The sequence below is a fragment of the Olea europaea genome, chromosome 16 (assembly GCF_002742605.1).
Source record: "Olea europaea var. sylvestris chromosome 16, O_europaea_v1, whole genome shotgun sequence".
NCBI classification, from domain to species: Eukaryota; Viridiplantae; Streptophyta; class Magnoliopsida; order Lamiales; family Oleaceae; genus Olea; species Olea europaea.
Window position 1 is genome coordinate 13,915,296 of NC_036252.1, and position 20,388 is coordinate 13,935,683.

At 33.9% G+C, this 20,388-nt stretch overlaps 1 protein-coding gene and 1 pseudogene across 1 annotated transcript in view; both read left to right on the plus strand.

Annotated features, from left to right (window-relative positions):
• The first annotated feature begins 1,864 nt into the window (after window positions 1-1,864).
• On the plus strand, window positions 1,865-15,243 carry LOC111412657 (annotated as a pseudogene).
• A 985-nt stretch (window positions 15,244-16,228) lies between these two features.
• The window catches only part of LOC111412658 (subtilisin-like protease SBT5.6), an 11,403-nt gene continuing 7,243 nt past the window's right edge, over window positions 16,229-20,388 (plus strand). Inside the window, exons 1-3 of the mRNA XM_023043586.1 lie at window positions 16,229-16,376; window positions 17,013-17,067; window positions 18,552-18,624. Of these exons, the coding sequence (XP_022899354.1) occupies window positions 16,229-16,376; window positions 17,013-17,067; window positions 18,552-18,624 (276 nt within the window). The remainder of the gene's footprint in view (window positions 16,377-17,012; window positions 17,068-18,551; window positions 18,625-20,388) is intronic.

The window sequence follows — 20,388 nt, forward strand, 5'->3', positions numbered from 1 at the left end:
CTAACCTCATGTGGAATTGCTCAAAATACAAAGGAATGTACGCTCCACGAATAAACCTTAAGGACTATTTACACACTGAAGACAAAGGTTAAAGATCATTTATGTAAAATTCTCAAAAATAAATTATAAAGCTTAGACAAAGAATAACATTATTCATCATTTAAGTATGATAGTCACATACAAGAACAGTATAGCCTATAGGATTTATGATTAATTGTCCAATGAAATTCTAATGCCTTTTAATACATATAAAAATGAATTAGATGTCATCTACCACCTCAATTTGTGATAATGACGTGTGAGTATTGAAATCTAAGGGTTTGTTTGAAGAATTGTGCTACGTGTACAAAAACATTTGTACTAAAAACTTTACACACTCTCACAATAGAATGGTAGGGGCCACATGACCGAATTTTTTAATGCAAGGGGAACCCACATGCATGTGAGAGTGAGTAAACCATTTTGTCAACCAAATTTTATACAAATAATTTTGTCATTGTTTGAAACCTATTTTTTGGAGAATAGATTTCGTAATAATGATTTTTTAGATAATATAGAATTAAAAAGTAGGAAATATTTGAGTTTACGTATAAAAGTATATTATTGAGAGAATATAATTTAAAATAAATTTGAGAAAAAATAAATAATTTTTTAAAGAATCAGAATCAGAAAGGGACTAAGAAAGGTATCTTACAGGTGCAATAAATCGCTGGGCGATTTAGTTTGGAGGGTTCCAATAAAAAAAAATAACTTATGCCACGAAAACTAAAATTTAGATTTTTATCAAAGTCAAAGTCAATACTTTGGAGGTGTTTGAGCCACATTATTTTGGTAATAATGCATTCTTAAATAGTGCATTGATGAAAAATATGTGGTTAAAAATAAGAAATTTTTTTTTATCTGTATGTAATATTATTTTATTGAAAAATGTGTAGTTGAAATGATGTCAAATCACTATTTAAAAATATATTTTTTTAGAATAACGTGGTTCAAACAGACCCTTAATTTTAATAATGTATTTCTCGAAATCCATAATTTTTATAATCTATATTGCTACTTGTACGGGCCTTGTACAAATTCTTTTTGGCTAGATTGACACGTGTCAATATTGTATTGGTCTATTTATATTTGTTTTTATCCAACAGTCAATGCGTTCAAGACACTTGGCTCCCTAAAATTTTTCCCTCTCAAAAGACCATGTACAAGGGGCTTAACTCATAACTTTTCAACTACATATTTCAATTTGCTAAAAATCTAGTTTTGAAAATAATGCCCTTGTTTGAGCCCCATTTTGATGGAAAAATAAATTTTTAAATAGTGTATTAATGTGAAATGTGTGGTTAAAAAATAAATTTTTTTTTGAATTTGCTTGTAATACTATTTTATTGAAGAATGTGTGTTTGAAATTATGTCAAAACACTGTTTAAAAATTCATTTTCTCCAAAGAATGGGGATCAAACAAGGGCAATGTTATTTATAAATAATAAAGTTACATAATGATTGACATATAAATAACGTGTCAAAAAGAGAGTGAGCGAAATTTTATTTTGTTTGGTTGATTAAAGAAATTCTGATTTTAATCATATCTCATTACGTGAGTGAATCATTATATATACCTAACACAACCATTTAATTAAGCTCTCGTTTGGCTCCTATTTTGTGCAAAAATTAATGGGTGAAATAGTATCTTTTTGAAAAATGAGTGATTAACAATTTTTTTTATTTAAGTATAATATTATTTTATGAAAGATTGTGTAGTGAAAAATAAGAGATAGAAAAACGAAATCGAAAGGAATGCAATGAAAATTAAAGAGGGTCGGTGGCTAAATTTTAATCTCCATTAAATAAACAAGCGTAAATATACCGTGTGCTGTGAGGGGGGAAAACCCAGATACCTGGCTCAGCTGTCCCAGAGATCTGCATGGCTGAAAAGTGTAAAGCTGTGTTTGCGCCATCACATTCATATCTCAACTCACCAAATCCCCAAAGATTCAATTTTTGAGTAGCAAGTTTTTTATTTGTAACGTTCCCTACAATTTCTCCTCCGCCTCTACATTATGATAAATCTCGTTGTGAATCCTTATCAAGATATTTTCGATTTCCTGACCACACCCTCTAAAAATATCCTCTTTTCGCCCACTTGCCCAAGAAACGTTTATATCTGAGAGGTGGGGGCTTGTTCTGTAGTGTAATTCTGAAGATGGAATCATCTCAAGAAAACAGCATTTCAAACAATTTGGTAAAACTAAAATCCCAGTTTCTTGATTTCCCATTTAATGCTTATGCAAATATTTTCTTAAATTTCTCAGAATTCTTTTTAATGTTAAATTGTCGTGTCCTTTCTTGTTCTTGATTGATTTATGTTGTTTTTTCCGTTCAAATTGAATGGTAGTTTTGGGTTTGAAGAGAACGTAAAATCTTATCAGTGAATGTATGCACATCTGTTCATTACGATACATCCCCAGGACCACACCACCTCTAAAAAGCACAAGATTGAAAATTTAAGTTTATTCCACGTACATATTAATTTTGACATTTGTTATTTGATCAGTCTAGTACCACAATATATCTGTATTACTGTCTAGAATACTCCCAAGTAATCATTAACTATTAATTAATGCTCAAATCTGTATTAACTATTAATCATTAACTCATTTTATCTTAATAAGTTGTGTACTCTCTCTCTCTCTCTCTCTCTCTGAAACAACTACCTTCATGTGTTTTTTCATCAAATTTCATTGATCCCAGCTTGTCTCTGTCTCAATGTGTACATCGATTACCCTTCACTGTGTCCTGTAGTATACATTGATTGCTTCTATACACACATTATTACCATTTCCTTTGTCTCAACTCGTATGTGTGTATACAGAATGATTTTGGTGAATAGTTGTTTCATTTTCCAAATATGGAGTTTAGATATACTCACGTGTCAGTTTGAACAGTAGTTTCAATTAATTTTGAGTGATGCTTTGGAGATTCATTTCGGCCAATTGAAACTTCTCAAACTGAATGTGAATAATTGTAGGACATATTAATGACATTGTCTACTGCAGGATGAATTACTGACCCCACGTATACCTGAAAGAAACTATAATTACGATCCTCCTATACCCTCAAGTAGATTAGAGAGGCTTTTGAGAGAAAGAGAACTAAGAAGGTCCACTCGGTCTTTTCATTCTAATGAAGAGTTAAGAGACTGCAATGGAGAGGTGGATACTTATGGAAATGGAAATGAATTTTATCCATCTGGTGGAGATAAGGGAGCTCGGGAAGATGATTTCTTTGAACGGATTGCTACATCAAAACCCTTGAATGATGGCTTCGAGAGACCAGATGATCGACTCCCCAAACAACACCTACTGGTGGTGGCCAACCGCCTGCCTGTATCTGCAGTTAGGAAAGGTGAAGACTCGTGGTCTCTGGAAATAAGTATAGGAGGCCTGGTTAGTGCACTTTTAGGTAAGTACTTGGTATTGATGCTTTGCATTTGGTAATAAGCCAAATGCATTGGCAAATTATGTGAGTGATTTCACTTTAATAGTCTAGTGCTCTTTATCATTACCTCACAGTTAGGACTTCAATAAACTGTGAAAGTTTAAAATATTATGTTCCTATTAAAGGTATCAATGAATTCGAAGCCAGGTGGATCGGATGGGCTGGTGTTAATGTACCTGATGAAGTCGGACAACAGTCATTAACTAAAGCTCTGGCTGAAAAGGTTTATGTTACTTGGTTCCATGTGGAAGGCTCTTTGACTATGAAGTTTCAATCACATCTTCTGCTGCATAATTTCATCGCATGTCATGGATAATACCAACAATTCATAAGCATTTCGATTTCTTTTTTTCTTTTTACTACCTTCTATCATTGCACTAATTGATGTTTAACACTCGATACACCGAATGCAGAGGTGCATCCCAGTGTTTCTTGATGAAGAAACTGTTCACCAATACTACAATGGATACTGTAACAATATATTATGGCCCCTTTTCCATTATCTTGGGCTTCCACAAGAAGACCGCCTCGCTACCACTCGTAGTTTCCAGTCTCAATTTGCAGCATACAAGAAGGCAAACCAGATGTTTGCTGATGTCGTGAATGAGCATTATAAGGAGGGTGATGTTGTTTGGTGCCATGATTACCATCTGATGTTTCTTCCAAAATGTCTAAAAGAGTATAACAACAAAATGAAAGTTGGTTGGTTTCTTCACACACCTTTCCCTTCCTCTGAAATTCACAGGACTTTGCCATCAAGATCAGAACTGCTAAAATCTGTTCTCGCTGCTGATTTGGTTGGGTGGGTTTCTTGTGTTAAATTTTGGATTCCATGAAACCTCCAAAACACTACCAATTATATAATATTTAACTTCAATGATAAGTTAATTTTGCTTCATATTTTAATTGGGCTTACATGTATTTACTGCTTGGGTTTTGCACTATCAGATTCCACACTTATGATTATGCAAGACATTTTGTTAGTGCTTGCACTCGTATTCTTGGGCTTGAGGGCACACCAGATGGAGTTGAAGATCAAGGAAAACTCACTCGTGTAGCTGCGGTATAAGCATAATGGATCATCAAAAGTTTTTCATTTGTTATATCCCCACTTGCAAAAGCCGTGCATTGCACTTTATTTGGCATTATTTTTATGTTTGAACTAACAACATTAGGACTTCTGAAACTACAGTTTCCCATTGGTATAGATTCTGATCGGTTCATTCAAGCTCTTGAGCTTCCTCAAGTCAAGGATCACATCAAAGATTTGAAAGACAGATTTGCTGGACGGAAGGTAAATACCATATACAAAGGGAAAATAGTAACTGATCAGTATTTGGTAGTTCTTTATTTTAGTTGATTGGAATTTCGTTTGTGAATCCAATTATTGAATCAAGAATTCTGCCATAGTTTCCTAGTTGAGTAAAGTTATTTGTAATGTGCCTTGTCTCTGACATGCTTCTGAGAACCATAACTATTTTTTAGACTGTTAATATAATATTTATCTAAGTTGCCTTGAGTTAGAAGTATGATCTCTGTCCTCATCTTTCTTAGTTTGTATCCTAGAAGAGGAAACACGGTATTTTTAATATAAAAGATGTTAGCATGCCTCTTTTCTCATCTGGACGGCCCTCTGGCTCATGAAAGTGATATATTTGCTACAAAATATTTATTTAATAAGAATAATAACTGCATATTAACTTTTTTGTATTTTAAGATTTGCATTTGAACTTCATAATAAATTTTATGATATTAATGCATTTCAGAATATTAATTTTAACTTCAAACTCCAAGACAGTGGCTTATTGTAAACTCTTGTCTTCTCTCTAGCTTATGGTTTCACACTTCATAATTTAAAATTTTAAATGTTCCATATAGTCGTACATTGAGTACATTGTTAATGAGATTGCCAGAGAACATGGAAATTGATGAAGATCACGAAAATTGACAAATATTAAGACTTAACATAATTATGTATAAATTATTGCATTTAGCATATTTAGGCTATTATATCTATCGTATTTAGATTAGTACCAAAGTTGTATAAGATAATACTTTTCCTATATAATGTAAGGAATCCCTGGAAGATTATTTGGTCAAAAGTTTGTCATGGTATCTAGTAGACTTTATACTGAATCCTTAATATTTTTTATTTTTTTTTTGGTCATAATTGAGCCTTTCAGGTATGGGCTTCTTTTGATAGTTCACGGTAATTTTTGTCAACATGTGACTCTTGTGGTGATCCACAGTTGACAAACGTGTGACTCTTTGGTGAGTCGAGTGTGCTACTGGCATTCACGGTTTTCTCTGTGGTGTAAGATTTCTAGTCGGAGCTTTGGTTCCATTGCCGTGTCGGTACTTGTGGTATTTTTGGATTTGTGGTTTCCATGGAGGCATCTTTTGCCTTTTTTTCCCTTTCCTTGTGGAAGTAGTCCACAATTTTTGCTTTTCTTTTTCCTCTAAATTAGGGTGCGAAATCGTGGAATACATTTTGGTTGGATTTCGGAGCAAGTGGAAATTTCTTTAGACGCGAGAGTTTCTAGTTCTTCTTTGATGCTATTCACAGGCTTAGATCTAGTTTCCGGTGTGGTGGTAGTTGTGACGGGGTGTTTGCGGCATTGCGATGGTAGGTTTGGAGAGGTCAAAGATTTGGCAGTGGCGGTTTGGAAGTGGAGGTGTAGGTTGCGATGTATGATGACAGTATCATTCAGATTTGTGGAAAGGGAAAGTTGTTGACGATTGAAGGGTGGCCGAGGAGTCTTGTGGCTATCGGTGTTGGGTTAGTAGTTTGTAGGAGGTTGGCACAGCGTGTAGATCATGGAGTTTTGAACTGCAAATGGCGACGAGTTTTGAATAGCCCCGGTGGACTGAATCTATTTTGGTAGTTATTACTTGCGAAAATGTGCGGCAATGGGTGGTGTGATCCGACACGACAGGAGCTAGGTTATTTGACGTGGTCGGAGTTTTGTGGTTTTTGTCGAGTGCAATTTGATTTAATAGGTTGTGGATTAGGTGCGACTTGGTTGGACTATTGTGTGAGTTTGGATTTATATGGACTATGTTTAGTAGGTTGGGTTGTTTTGGTTTGGAATGATGGGCTTGGATTTGTATTCGTGGGTAGAGTTATTTTGTTGGACTTGTTAATGGGTTACGGTTCAAGGTTTTGGATCATAGGTTATAGTGGGTCTATGTGCTATCTTTGTTGGATTTGTTTTGGGTGGGCTGTTTTGGATTTTAAGTTAAATGGTTTTGGTGTTGGATTGTGATATATGGGCTGTAGATTTGGATTGTTATATGGGCAGGGGTTATCTGAGGCTTGTATGATTTAAGAGTGGACTGGGATCTTGTGTGAATTTGGAGTATGTATATTAATTTTGTTGGGCTACCAATTGGAGTTGAGCCTTTGAGTTCTTTTGTACATCAGTTTCCAAATTAATGCTTCTTGATCATTCAACATCAATTTGAGGGAGCGATGTCAATGTGATTGATAGTGATAATAGAAATTGATGAAGATCACGAAGATCGACAAATTTAATGACTTAGCATAATTATGTATATAATTGTATTTAGCATATTTAAACCGATTGGATCTACCATATTTAGATTAATACCATAGTTGTATAAGATAATACTCTTCCGATATAATGTAAGGAATCCATGAAGGAAAGATGATTCAGTCAAAAGTTTGTCATACAGTACCCTTCATTTCATACAATTTCCATTCACGTTAGTGAAGTAAATAAAGGCTCCAGAGTTGTTAGAAACAATGACATATTTTAATACATAAAAACTTATTTCATAGAAGAAAAACAAGGAATTGTAAGCATCATTCCGCAAACAAACTTCAAGGGCTTAGTTCAAGCTATGGGCTCAAAATACATTCTTTTTAAAAAGTTAAATTTGCTTTGATATGTGCAATCTAAAGTCCTAAGTATTACCAATCATTATACATCTCATGTAGGATGCGATACTAGAATTATAGGAGAAGGGGAAAGGGGAGACAAGAAGAGAAAGGAGGGGAAAAAGAGGGAAGAAGAGGGGAAGAGGTAGAGAGAAATTGGAGAAGAAATTCAATTTATTTTTGAATAAAAGATTGTTTTGATTACATCACATAACCCCCCTTCATAAAAGGTTTCAAAAACATAAATAAAGAAAGAAATTATATAAAAGTTATTAAATCATACTCTAATCGTGTTTCCTAAAATACGAATCAAAATAGAAAACTAAATAATTAAAATCCCTATTAATACTCTATCAAATACTCCATCATTTCTCCTTGATTGAGAGAACTTAGCTCTGACTAGATAGACTGCAACTCTAACACCAAGGAGGCCGATCGTTTTTCCTTACCAAATAACGGACCGTGCAGATCGGTTTTATTTATTTATTTGGGTTGTTCAACGATTTTTGTGTATAAAATGTTATGGGTTTGGGATGGGTGGTGAAAAATTGCAGTATACGTATGGATTGGACACAAAGATTTGTAGGCCAAAGGAGATGACTTGCTTTGGTACCAAATTGACACAGGATGCGATATTAGAATTATTGGAGAAGGGGAAACTGGAAAGGACAAGAGAAACCAGGAGGAAAGAGGGAAAAAGGGGGGAAGAGGAAGAGAGAAATTGGGGAAGAAATTCAATTTATTTCATAATCAAAGGTTGTTTTGATTACATCGCATAACCCCCTTTATATGGTGTTTCAAAAACATAACTAAGGAAAGAAATGATATAAAATTTATTAAATCGTACTTTAATCATGTTTCCATGAATCAAAATAAAAAAACTAAATAATTAAAATCCTTACTAATACTCCATCAACATCATAACCATATATTTTTGTCTTGAAAGCCATTTTTGGTTACACAACATTGGACATAACCTTCCTTACAAGTTAACATGCTCTTATTTATATTTTTAAATTCTATTTTTATGCATTTGGACAGGTAATGTTAGGAGTTGACCGTCTGGATATGATTAAAGGTATTCCCCAAAAGATTTTGGCATTTGAGAAGTTCCTGGAAGAAAATCCAATTTGGCGTGATAAGGTAGTTTTGGTACAAATTGCAGTACCAACGAGGACAGAATATATGACATGTCGTCATATATTTATATACATTTTATATGGCAAAAATATATCATTGAATAAACCAGCTGTAGATGTTGGAAATTGTCGAAAGCAGACAAAATCTTGAGGAAATATTTATAAACATAAAACTGATAGAACACAGTGGATCTTCTTAAGCTATGTAAAATGAGAAAATTATTTATTTTATTTTTTTAAATTTCCTTCTCTTTGCAGAAAATGAATTTTCAGTTCTGCTACGGTGAATTACTTTACATTCTGAAGATTCTAAAACAACTCTCAAAGGATGATGATTAAACCCACAAAAAATGGCTGAAATATATATCATTTTCTTCAGTTGTATATTATTCCTGGCTTTTCCCAGAAGTCATGTTTCAAGAAATCCTGTCATCCTGAGAATTGAATCCCGGACTTCCATCAAATTCCTTCCTTTAAGTCTGCAGGAAAACTCCATCATTTTTCCGGCAAGACGCCTTCCGATGATGACGTGGGGTGGGACCATTTCTCCGTCATCACCAATATCATCATCGAAAAAATCCGAATCCACATACCTTAACCATGAATTCCCAGACACATTCTCCGGGATACTCAACGGAAATGAATTCCTCTTCTTCTTCAACTTCTTTCTCTTTCCCTTGATATTTCTTGGGAATTCCCGGGAATTCAAATGAACTAGAAAATTGCAGTCATCGTCTGCTTCATTTTCGACATTTTCTTGAAAAATGACTTCAAATTCTTGAAACTCTTCTGCCATTTGAAAATGAGTTGCTTAGAGAATAATGATTTGAGCTCAAGAATTGAGACTTGTAATTGATAGAAAATGAGCAAAATTGGAAGGAATTTATAGGGAAAAGGTGAAATGATTGATCGGGGAAGAAACGTAGCGAGTACACTTTAGATGGGCATTGAGTGCGGAATCCGCTCTCTCTCTAGACTCTAGCTTGGACAGTAATTGATTCTCTCTCTTCCCGAGTAATTCTATATTTGTCAGCAACAAAAATACGTTGTTACTTGCGTCTCACGGCTCTGTAGTGTAGACCGTATATTTTGGTGTAGATTTTCGGGTTATTCATTTATTGACTTTATAACGCCGTTACCACAAGCTTTGATTGAATTTTGTCAGCATATCATTAGTCTATATTTTACTCAAAAATAAAAAATGAAAGAAGTCTACACTCTCATTTTTGTCCCTTTTGACTTTTGACTTTCGAGTTTTCAATTGATAACGCGTACAAGTTTTAACTTTAGCCCCTGTTTAATTCTCATTCTTTCATCATTAAAATAAAAAATATAACCGTTATCAATCACATCAAACCACCAAATTGAAATTTCTATATCTTATGTGGAGTCCGTAACGACTATATTTTGCATTCTCATTCTTCCAAAAATAGAAAAAAACGGGGGTTCAATTTGTTTAAGCCACATTATTTTTTAATAATATATTTTAGAATAGTAGATTGATGAAGAATGTGCAGTTAAAAAATAAATACAAAAATTGAATTTGCAAGAAATATTATTTTATTAAAGAATGTGTAGTTGAAATAATATCAAATCACTGTTTAAAAATATATTTTTTTCAAAGAACAAAATTCAGATGAGATTTTAGTCAAATTTGATGGGAAACGCGACAACGAACAAAATTCAGATAAAATTTAAGTCAAATGTGATTGGAAATGCTCTACCGAACAAAATCCTGGTGAAATTTTAATCAAATTTGATTAGAAACACGCTAATGAACTAAATCCCGGTGAAATTTTAATCAAATTTGATTGGACGCGCCGATGAATCAAACACATGTGAAATTTAAGTCAAATTTGATTGGAAACGCGCCAACTAAAAAATTCGCATGAAATTTATCAAATTTGATTTGAAACGTGCCAATGAACCAAAATCTTGTGAAATTGTACTCAAATTTAATGGGAAACGAGCTAATGAACTTAACTCAGGTGAAATTTTAGTCAAATTTGATGAGAAATGCAGTAACGAGCAAATTCAGATGAAATTTTAGTCAAATTTGATTTGATATACGCCAATGAACAAAATCCTAGTAAAATTTTAGTCAAATTTGACTTGAAACACGCCAATGACCGAAACCCAAGTGAAATTTTAGTCAAACTTGATTTAAATTGTGCTAACAAAAAGCCACATTAAATTTTACTCAAATTTGATTCAAAATGTGCCAATGAACCAAGGTCACGTGAAATTTTAGTCAAATTCGATTGAAAACGAGTCAATGAACAAAATCGAGATGAAATTCTAATCAAATTTGGTTTGAAACGCACGAATAAACAAAATTCTGGTGAAATTTTAGTTAGATTTGACTTGAAACACGCAAATGAACAGTATCGGTGCACGAACGAACATTAGTTCAAGAAAAAAATTGGTGCTCGAACATGCTCTTAGTGTTGACCTATTGTTTTCCTGTGCATAGTGAACTCAATGATACAATTGTTGAAGCTCAGCTGAGGACTAGACAAATTTCACCCTTACTTCCGAAACGAGAAGCTATTGAGTTTTTTTTTTGCAGTCAAACAATCGATTACTCATTCTGGTACACATTTTTTTCTCATCTGTGAAGTCCAAAGCTTCTCTATATATTTTTCTCTGGTGAATTGAATGCCCTTCATTACAGCAAACGCATTGTTGTTCTTGTATTTATAATACAAGGCATTTACCTTTTTGCCTTTCTCCCACATTTCAATTTTAAATATTGGTACAAGGACTTGATGGTCATGGTCTTTTTTCAACTCTAACAGGAGTTTATTCCTTATTCACAGTCCCGAACAATGAAGCTAGTTGATCAGGGACCATTCTGACTTTATGCTGGACAATGGGGCCATAACTAATTGATGGTAAATGTAAACATGGATACAATGCATTGGAAGTAGCTATAAGAAATAACTTGCACATGAAATTGGTCTCATCTTCAAAAGGATGAGTTATTGGCTATGCTTTTGGGAGAAAATGAGAAAATATTTTGAAGTATGAAAATACCTACTATATTCACTAAGAGTTCGTATTCATTTTTCACTTACAGGGGTTAACAATTCAGTATTACTTTCTTGATCCACCCACTCCCTTGAATTGCCGGTTAGCGTATTTGGATTTTTCAAAATTCTACAACCCCTCATTAATGTATCCACTCAAGAAGTATGCAAGTGATCGAAGCTTTAATCACAGGATAAAAATAATTTATTTAAGTAGGTTATCTTTTACTAGCAGTTTCATCTTAACTCATTTTGACCAATGAAAAGAAAAGTCCAAAATCATTTCTGGGATATCGCGTGTCACGATTAGTGTAGTATTCAAATTGCTTCATGCATCTGAAGCAAAAACTTTGGGTGATAGTGGGCATGCCTTGTCCTTTCAACAGTGTATTTGGCTTTTTTCTTGTTCATTGCATTTGCTTTATTTATGCTATGTGAGTGGCTCGCTAACCACATCACAGTTGCCAGTACTAAAGTGGAAAGTAATCAAGATTCAGGACACAAAAATTGTTATTGTGCATAAAGATCGCCCATATCGAAATAGCATAGTTCTAATCTTTTTATCCAAGCAATATGTTGAACTTATACCCATTTTCTACTTATATTTCTATTAATTTATCACAGGGATTCAATGGAACATTAACAGAACCTGTAGATTCCCAAGGGAGAAGGATTGATCAATTCAAAGAAATGGAGCTTAAGCTGCACCCAGATTTGATAGAACCCTTGAAAAAGATCTGTGATGACCCAAAGACCACGACAATTGTCCTTAGTGGAAGTGACCGCAGTGTTCTTGATGAGGTTTACTGTTTTCACATATGATTCGCTTTGTTATTAGCATATTCAATGCATTGATTATAGATATTCTTCAGAATTTTGGAGAATATAAGATGTGGCTGGCAGCAGAACACGGGATGTTTTTGAGGTTTACAAAGGAAGATTGGATGACAACAATGCCTGAAAGTCTAAATATGGATTGGGTTGACAGCGTTAAGGTGCCTTATTAGATAACTAGAACTCGACGTGAATTACCTTTAATTATGAAATCCTCATATCTATTGCTGTCTGTTTTAGCATGTGTTTGAATATTTTACTGAGAGGACACCCCGTTCTCATTTTGAGCTCCGCGAAACATCACTTGTGTGGAACTATAAGTATGCAGGTGATTTGTGTTTCATATGATTCCATTGTTCTCCATCTAGAAGAGTTGGTCTACTAGAATTTCCATTTTCAGATTTTATTTCTTATTAATGTTCTATGATTGTATCCATAGACGTTGAATTTGGGAGGCTTCAAGCGAAGGATATGTTGCAGCATCTATTGACAGGCCCAATATCAAATGCTTCTGTAGATGTGGTCCAAGGCGGGCGATCTGTTGAGGTCCGAGCAGTTGGTGTTACCAAGGCAAGTATTCTGGTAATAATATTCACTTTTTATGTTATCCAAGTGATTTCACATTTTATTTCCTATGTATAAAGGGAGCAGCAATTGACAGAATTCTCGGGGAAATAGTTCACCACAATCATGTGAAAGCACCCATTGATCATGTCTTGTGCATTGGACATTTTCTGCCAAAGGTATGTGATCATATTTTTCTGACTTTGTGCAAGTTTTATAATCATTAGGGCACTTATTCTGTTCGGCTATATGGTTGGGAAGGCTTCTTTTCTCCCTCTTTTCGAGTGAGCTTCCCTTCCCATAAAATAATTCAGTGTACATGAGGGAGAAATGCCATCGAAGAAGAAAAGGGGACAAAGGCATAAATATATCTGTATCTACTCGCATTAGTTGTGGCTTTATAAGTATCACTTAATGAGAATAAATTGGTGAGGTTAAGGAGGATATCCATAAACAAAAAACCAAAACCATGTAATGTTGCAATTTTTTTAGGACTCTTCTTTTTATTATGAAGAATAGGGTGACTGAGTACCTTACAACTGTAAGCGTGTTTCAGGATGAGGACATTTATACGTTCTTCGAACCAGAGCTTCCTTCTGGACCAACACCGACTCCAAGAGCCAAGATGGTCAATTCTGTAAATGGAACTGTTACAAATCTATCAACCGGGACAAATGGTCTCGTATCATTCCACCATAAACCTCCTATATCCTATCGGAACCCAGAGAAGATAGCAAGCAATCACACAAATGGGAACTGGTTGTCTAGGATTCGTAACCGTATGACAATGCATGAAGGCTCATCAGTTCTTGATCTCAAGGGTGACAATTACTTCTCTTGTGCAGTAGGACGAAAACGCTCCAATGCGAGATATCTTCTTGGATCATCGGCTGATGTTGTATCTCTATTGAAGGAGCTGGCAGATTGTCAACCATAAGATTTTGTGCCTATTATAATTTTTTCATGATCTAGAAGACTATATAACAGTCAAAGATTCTCTCCCAGGTATGTTTTGTTTTGTGATCTGCACAAAATGAAATATAATCGATCCTTACTCCAAACTTTGACAAAAAAAGGGGTCTCCCAAGAAAGTTTTTTCATGAAGCTCATTTCTATCCCTTAACCATGTCTGGTCCATGCAAATGTTATGGTAGCAGCCCCTCATAGGATGGTCGAGTTGGTGTAGTAGGTAAGCGTGGAGGCTTTTGATCACGAGTTCGATTCTCCCTACCAACATTTTCTCAGTCGAGCTTATCACACCGAGCTTGCCTAGTGCGTTTACTTGGCTGGCGTGATTTTCAAACTATTGCGTCAGCTTAAGGGTTTACCCAGTGCGTACCCAAAGGGTAGCGGCTGCAGGTTCTCCCGTCATAAAATAAAATAAAATAAAATGTTATGGTAGCAGAAAGAAACCTCGAGAAACTAGCTTTAGAACATTTATGCATCCAAACTCTGTCCGTAGTCTTATTTTATTAAGAGCATATCTTGGCTATGCACACTAGCATTGGAAAATTTTCAAAAAGTGTTTTCTATTTTTACTAGGGAAAATTTCAGCAGCGGTCCCCAACCTTTTCGTTTTTTGCAGGCTTTACCTTAATATTCATTTTGTGTCAGCGAAGGTTCCTAACTTTTTATAAATATGCACATAAGGTCCATCTGGACGGAAACTTTCCAAAACACCGTCAGTTGACCAGGGAAATTTCTTAAACTATCTGCTACCACTATGGTTTTATTGGATCTTGAAACATTTCTGGACGGTGTTTTTGGACGACGTTTTGGATGGTTTTATTGGACGTTGATTCCTTAATTTTTTTCGATTAATTAGCGGTGTTTTGGATGGTTTCTATTTAGATGGACCTCAGATGCGTATTTATGAAAGGTTAGGAACCTCTGTCGGCACAAAATGAAGATTAGGGTAAATTCTACAAAAAATAAAAAGGTTAGGGACCTCTGCTACAATTCTCCCTTTTTAATACTCGAATTAAGCTTTTATTGCGACATGTTATGTTTTCTCCCCCATTGCTAGTAGGTTGATGGACCCTAGGAACTGATTATTCCAGTCAGATAATTTTTCCATCTTTATTCTATAATTCATAGTACAGTTGTTATGTTAATTTGTTCTTATTCTTTTGTGCAGAGCCAGGAACTTGACTTAAAAGAGAAAGGTGAAAACCTATGGAAACCCACATCGAGGCTGCACGTTTCAAGATGGTGAAATGAATTCATGACTATGTATATACATATATGATTTGCACTCTAATGCATGCCGTTCTCGTTCTCATTAATCGACATTATATTTGATGCCTGAAATAATCTCATTTTTGGATGGAAAGATAATTAAACGAGAATAAATGCACGGGCACAACTTTCATCCCACAAATTCTATATACTTGTTTATATTTATTATGATTTTTTACCTTCAAATGTCATTTTTTATTGTTCTATTTTATTATAAAATGCTGACAAATTATTATATTTGAGGCAAAAAGCTTCTGATAATAGTGTATTTATTATAGAGGAATTAACTTAAAAGTGAAGATGCAGTTTGAAGATAGAATAAGAATAATGCTACATCTACATGGACAGATTGATGGCCAAGGGCAGACTCACTAAGGGACGAGTGGGGTCGGCTGTCCACACTAAATTTTCGAAAAACATTCAATTCGACCTTGTTAAATTTAAATTTTCAGATTTTTTTGGCTTTTTCAGAATTTATTTTAACCAAATTTCCGTCTCGCAAAGAATAATTCTGGGTACGCTCCTTGTGATTGCACGCCATTATATTAAAATTTAAGTGGTTGTTAGAAAGTACTGACATGATTCAAGTGTTGAATCATTTTAGTACACATTTATTTAAATTTTGTCTCTGTCTTCGACATTTCTTTTTATCGACTTTCAAAACCGTGTTCAAATTTTTGTCATGGAACAAAAGAAAGTTGTGGATCGAATGAATAACATGTAGGACTTACGACTTCAGTTAATTATGGAAAAGTAAAAGCAAGCTGCTTGAACAACACAAAGAATTGCTCAGATATGAGTTATTTGGATCAGATATGAGTTATTTGGATCGAATAAAAAGTGTCTTTCTTTCATTTAATTAAGAAATACATAAAGAATAAAAATAAACTTATTATTTTAATTGCTGAATATAATATAAAGATATTTTACATTACGAAAATGAAACCTTATATATACACACACACACACACACATACATAATAACTTTTTCCAAGCAAGATCTCAGCCAAATGAGCAACCAAATCAAGATGATTCCCGTGAATGCGGAAAAGATTGCCTTTAGAACTCCTAACTATAGTGAAATATACGATCAATCAACATTTATCGAATTTGAAGTGAAAGATTTTTCGATGCAGACTAGGCTAGGTCCACTAGTTATCGAAGATCCACCTCAAGGTATGAGTTTTTTGTTGACGGTAATCTCATCTCATGGAGAAGTAAGAAGCATAACATAGTTGACTTTTTGGCTAATCATACTATTGCTTTAATTTTAGCCCCCATTTGGGCTCATTAATTTTCATTTAATTATATTCCATTTTTCTATTTCTTATTTCCAACCACACAATCTTCCATAAAATAATATTACATGTAACTAAATTTTTTTTTCTTTTTCAACCACTCATTTTTCAAAAAAATACTATTTCACTCATTTTCATTTGTACAAAATGGAGGTCAAACGGGTTGCATACAAATACATTAATCTTAGTAAATGGTTTTTATACTATGTTGAGATATAGTTATAAAGTTGTCGTGTACTGTATATACAAGGACAGACCCAAAATTATGGTTGAGCGAGGGCAAGACAAAAAATAGGTTAAAATATATTGCGAAAAAAAACCAGAAAAATCTAAAAGTTTAAATTTAAAAAAGTCCAATTGAAAATTTTTGGAAATTCAGTGAGAGTGACCGACCCGCTCGGCCCTTAATGGGTCCGCCCCTGTGTGTATATAGGCTTACCCATACCAAGCATTACATCTACTACATTCATCGCAATCCGGGCATCCCTCTAATGGATGAAGTTTATGAAAGTAGATATTTCAGTCTTCCTGCGATCTTTCTTAGAAGAAGAAACTCTAAGAGTTACTCGGTGCCTCTTATGAAGTTTTTCACTAACCCATATAATTATGGTCTCTATTACTAGAGGTGTAAGCGGTCCGATTTTACCGATTTTTGACAAATTTTCAAACCAAACCGTTTAAAACGGTTTGAGAAAAACTCAAACCTAAACCAAATCATTTTGAACGGTTTGAAAAAATTCAAACCTAAACCTAAACCTAAACCTAACGGTTTGGTCTAGTTCTAAACCGTCGGTTTCGCCATATATTTTTTTGCCCGTCTACTTTTATGTCATTAATTCATTAAATTTAATATATATTTATATCTCACTAGTAATAAATCTAAAACAAACTAAACCCCTGTTTGAACCAAAATTTTGGGAAAAAAAATTAAAATTTGGATCGTTATTCCACAAGTTCAGCCGTCTTTGTTGATTTGCTATTTCATGTGTGGGACCCAACCTCCCCTCCAATAATCAATTTTCTCATTATGATGATATGAAAAATATGACTCAAACAGAGGCTAAATATATCAACTATAAATTTAAATATTAACTAAATCAAAGTGAAATCACAATAAATTAAAACATATATTTTTTTTTCATTTTTGTTCACCTTTTTTATGTTAATGACGATACAATAACGTTACAATACAAGTCTACTAAACTAGTTATAAGGTCCAAAAAATATAATGATGTCTAACAAGACCTCATGATCATCATATCTGAAAAAAAAAAGATATTGATTAAACAAAGAGAATAACCAACTACAATAATAAAGCAATTGTTTATAATATCTAAACATAACAATTACACAAGTTTACGTTTGTATGATGTTACGAAACACATTTAATTTCAGATTCTTACCTTAGTTTGCTCCAAAAAACTATTGATCTGAAACTTTATCAAAAAATTATTGATCTGAAACTTTATTTGTAGCAAATATTATCACCGAAGGTCTAGGATCTCTTTGTCTCCAATTTGATATAATGGACTTCAATTCAACTATGAAGATGCGTGAAAAATCTGAAAAGAAGTGTGTAGTGCCGGTGGCTCAAAACTGTGTTGGGTGTCGACTGGAGTTCATCTAAATTTTAAAGAGGAAAAAGGCTTTTGATAGATTATATTAGTCTTAAAATTATTAAATATATATTAGGATTATTGGATGATGATGATAATAATATATCTATATTAGAAAATTAGGAATTGACAAAAATACCCACAAATGACAAAACTATTGAATTTTACATATTTGGATGAATTTTCAAAAATTTTCATTTTTTTATTTTTTTATTTTTATATATTTTTTCGCCGATCCGGTTTGATTTTAAATTGCAATTAAAATTCTCAAACCTAAACCAAACCATTTTGACCGGTTTGGTTTGGGTCAAAACCATTTCATTGACCGAGTCCACGGGGTATCAAATCGACGGTTTCTAAAATGTGGTTTCGGTTCGATTTTCCGATTTTGCGATTTTTGCTTATAATTATGGAGGAGTGTACTTATAATTATGCAGTTTCGGTTCGATTTTCCGGTTTTGTGGTTTCGGTTCGGTTCAGTTCGGTTTTGCGGTTTTTGCTTATAATCCGGTTTGGTTTTTGCTTGTTTTTACTGCACATTTCAAATGCTAAAAGTTGAAATTCTACGTATGTACATTCAAGAAAATCTTGATTGTTGACTCCAAATGTGGATTTTGTGTTCATTCAGCCAAATTTGGATTTAGACATTATCATGATTATGACATGCAACATGCATGCTAAAGTTAAACAAATTAGTCCCATCTCTTGTTTTACTATACTTGTCAAATGCAAAGAGTTGAAACTCTTGTGTATATTCAAGAAAATCTTGATAGTTGACTTCAAATATGGGCTGTGTTCATGCACCCAAATTTGGATTTGGACATTATCAAGATTATGACATGCAGTTACACCAATTAGCCTGCAATATGGGCAAATGAAGCATGTCTCATGAGACTTTTGTAAACAAAATGAATGCAAAATTTACAATTACATAGGTTCAAACTATGAGTAAGACACAAAATGAAATCATCCTAGGGCAACTCCCACTAGTGCACGCTTTAGAATGTGATGTGGTCCATTTGTAGGTAGGTACTACGGGTTGATTTTCTTAATCACGTATACATCATACAAAGAGTTTCGCAAGCTCAATCACGTCCAACTTGTCCACCATGAAACACATATTTTCCACTACGTGAAAAGTATTTTACGATAACATTTAGCTACCATGAAAAAATAATTTTTCGTGGTTCTCATTGCTATACCTATAAATTAAGTGACCTACACGTGATTAAGGGGGCCTACATTAGTTTACTCGACAATCTATTAAGTCAATTGAATTGGACCAGTTAAATTAAGTAACCTCTTCTTCAACCTTGGCTCGGACCCAATCTACTAATTCAACTTAACCCATTTCTCTTCCTCTATATCTATGTGAGCTCATTTTCACACCCAGGTAAGCATTCTTAAACCTTAGCCAAATCTCCTCACCTTCTTAAAACTTGCACTCATTCCTTCTCCTTTCAGTAGTAGACTTGAATGTCAGTCAGAGCTCAACTGGTTAGTACTTTTTTTGGACCGATGACATTTGCACCCTAACAGCGGGTTCCAGTGTGTAAATAATGTCTAGATGAACGCGAAGGCGATTAAGACTCTGTTGGCTAGATTTTGATAGTACTATTGCAATGCAAAACCAATGTACATAAAATGTGTAATTCCTTTCCAATTTCTGTGAAATTCGGAATTGTACCTAAAATGTATAACCAGCTAGTACGTTGTGATTAATGAAATTAATGATGGTAAAAGGCCACTATATGTAGACTTGGGATAGCATTCTGGCTAGCATCTAAAATAGAAGGCCATATGGAAGAAAAAAGTTTGTTTGAGTTCTGCCATGTTTGGCTAAGCTAAAAGAATTTAATCATACGTAAATGAGTTAAGATAATAATATTTAATTTATTGTTCAAGAAAAATAGTAAGTTATTTACATAAGAAATTTTCTTTTATTTCCCCCCACTACACAAAGTTTGAAATTACATGTTTCTATGCAATGATGGGGTACTAAGGATGTAAGTTGGTAGGCCAAACCATACAAGTCTTATCTTTTTGGATTATGCTATTTGAACATTAAAATGTATATCTTTTTTCACATTATGTGTAGTGTCAAAATCTAGATCACTGATTATTTTAAATGTAGATAAAATAAAAAATTATGTCATGTCGCACAATGTCAACAAAATTGTTAAGAAAACTATAATTGTAACAGAACTGTACCTTTTTTTACAATGCTTTAAAGAGACTGTAATTCGTGCTTGAAATAGGCCTAACACATTATTT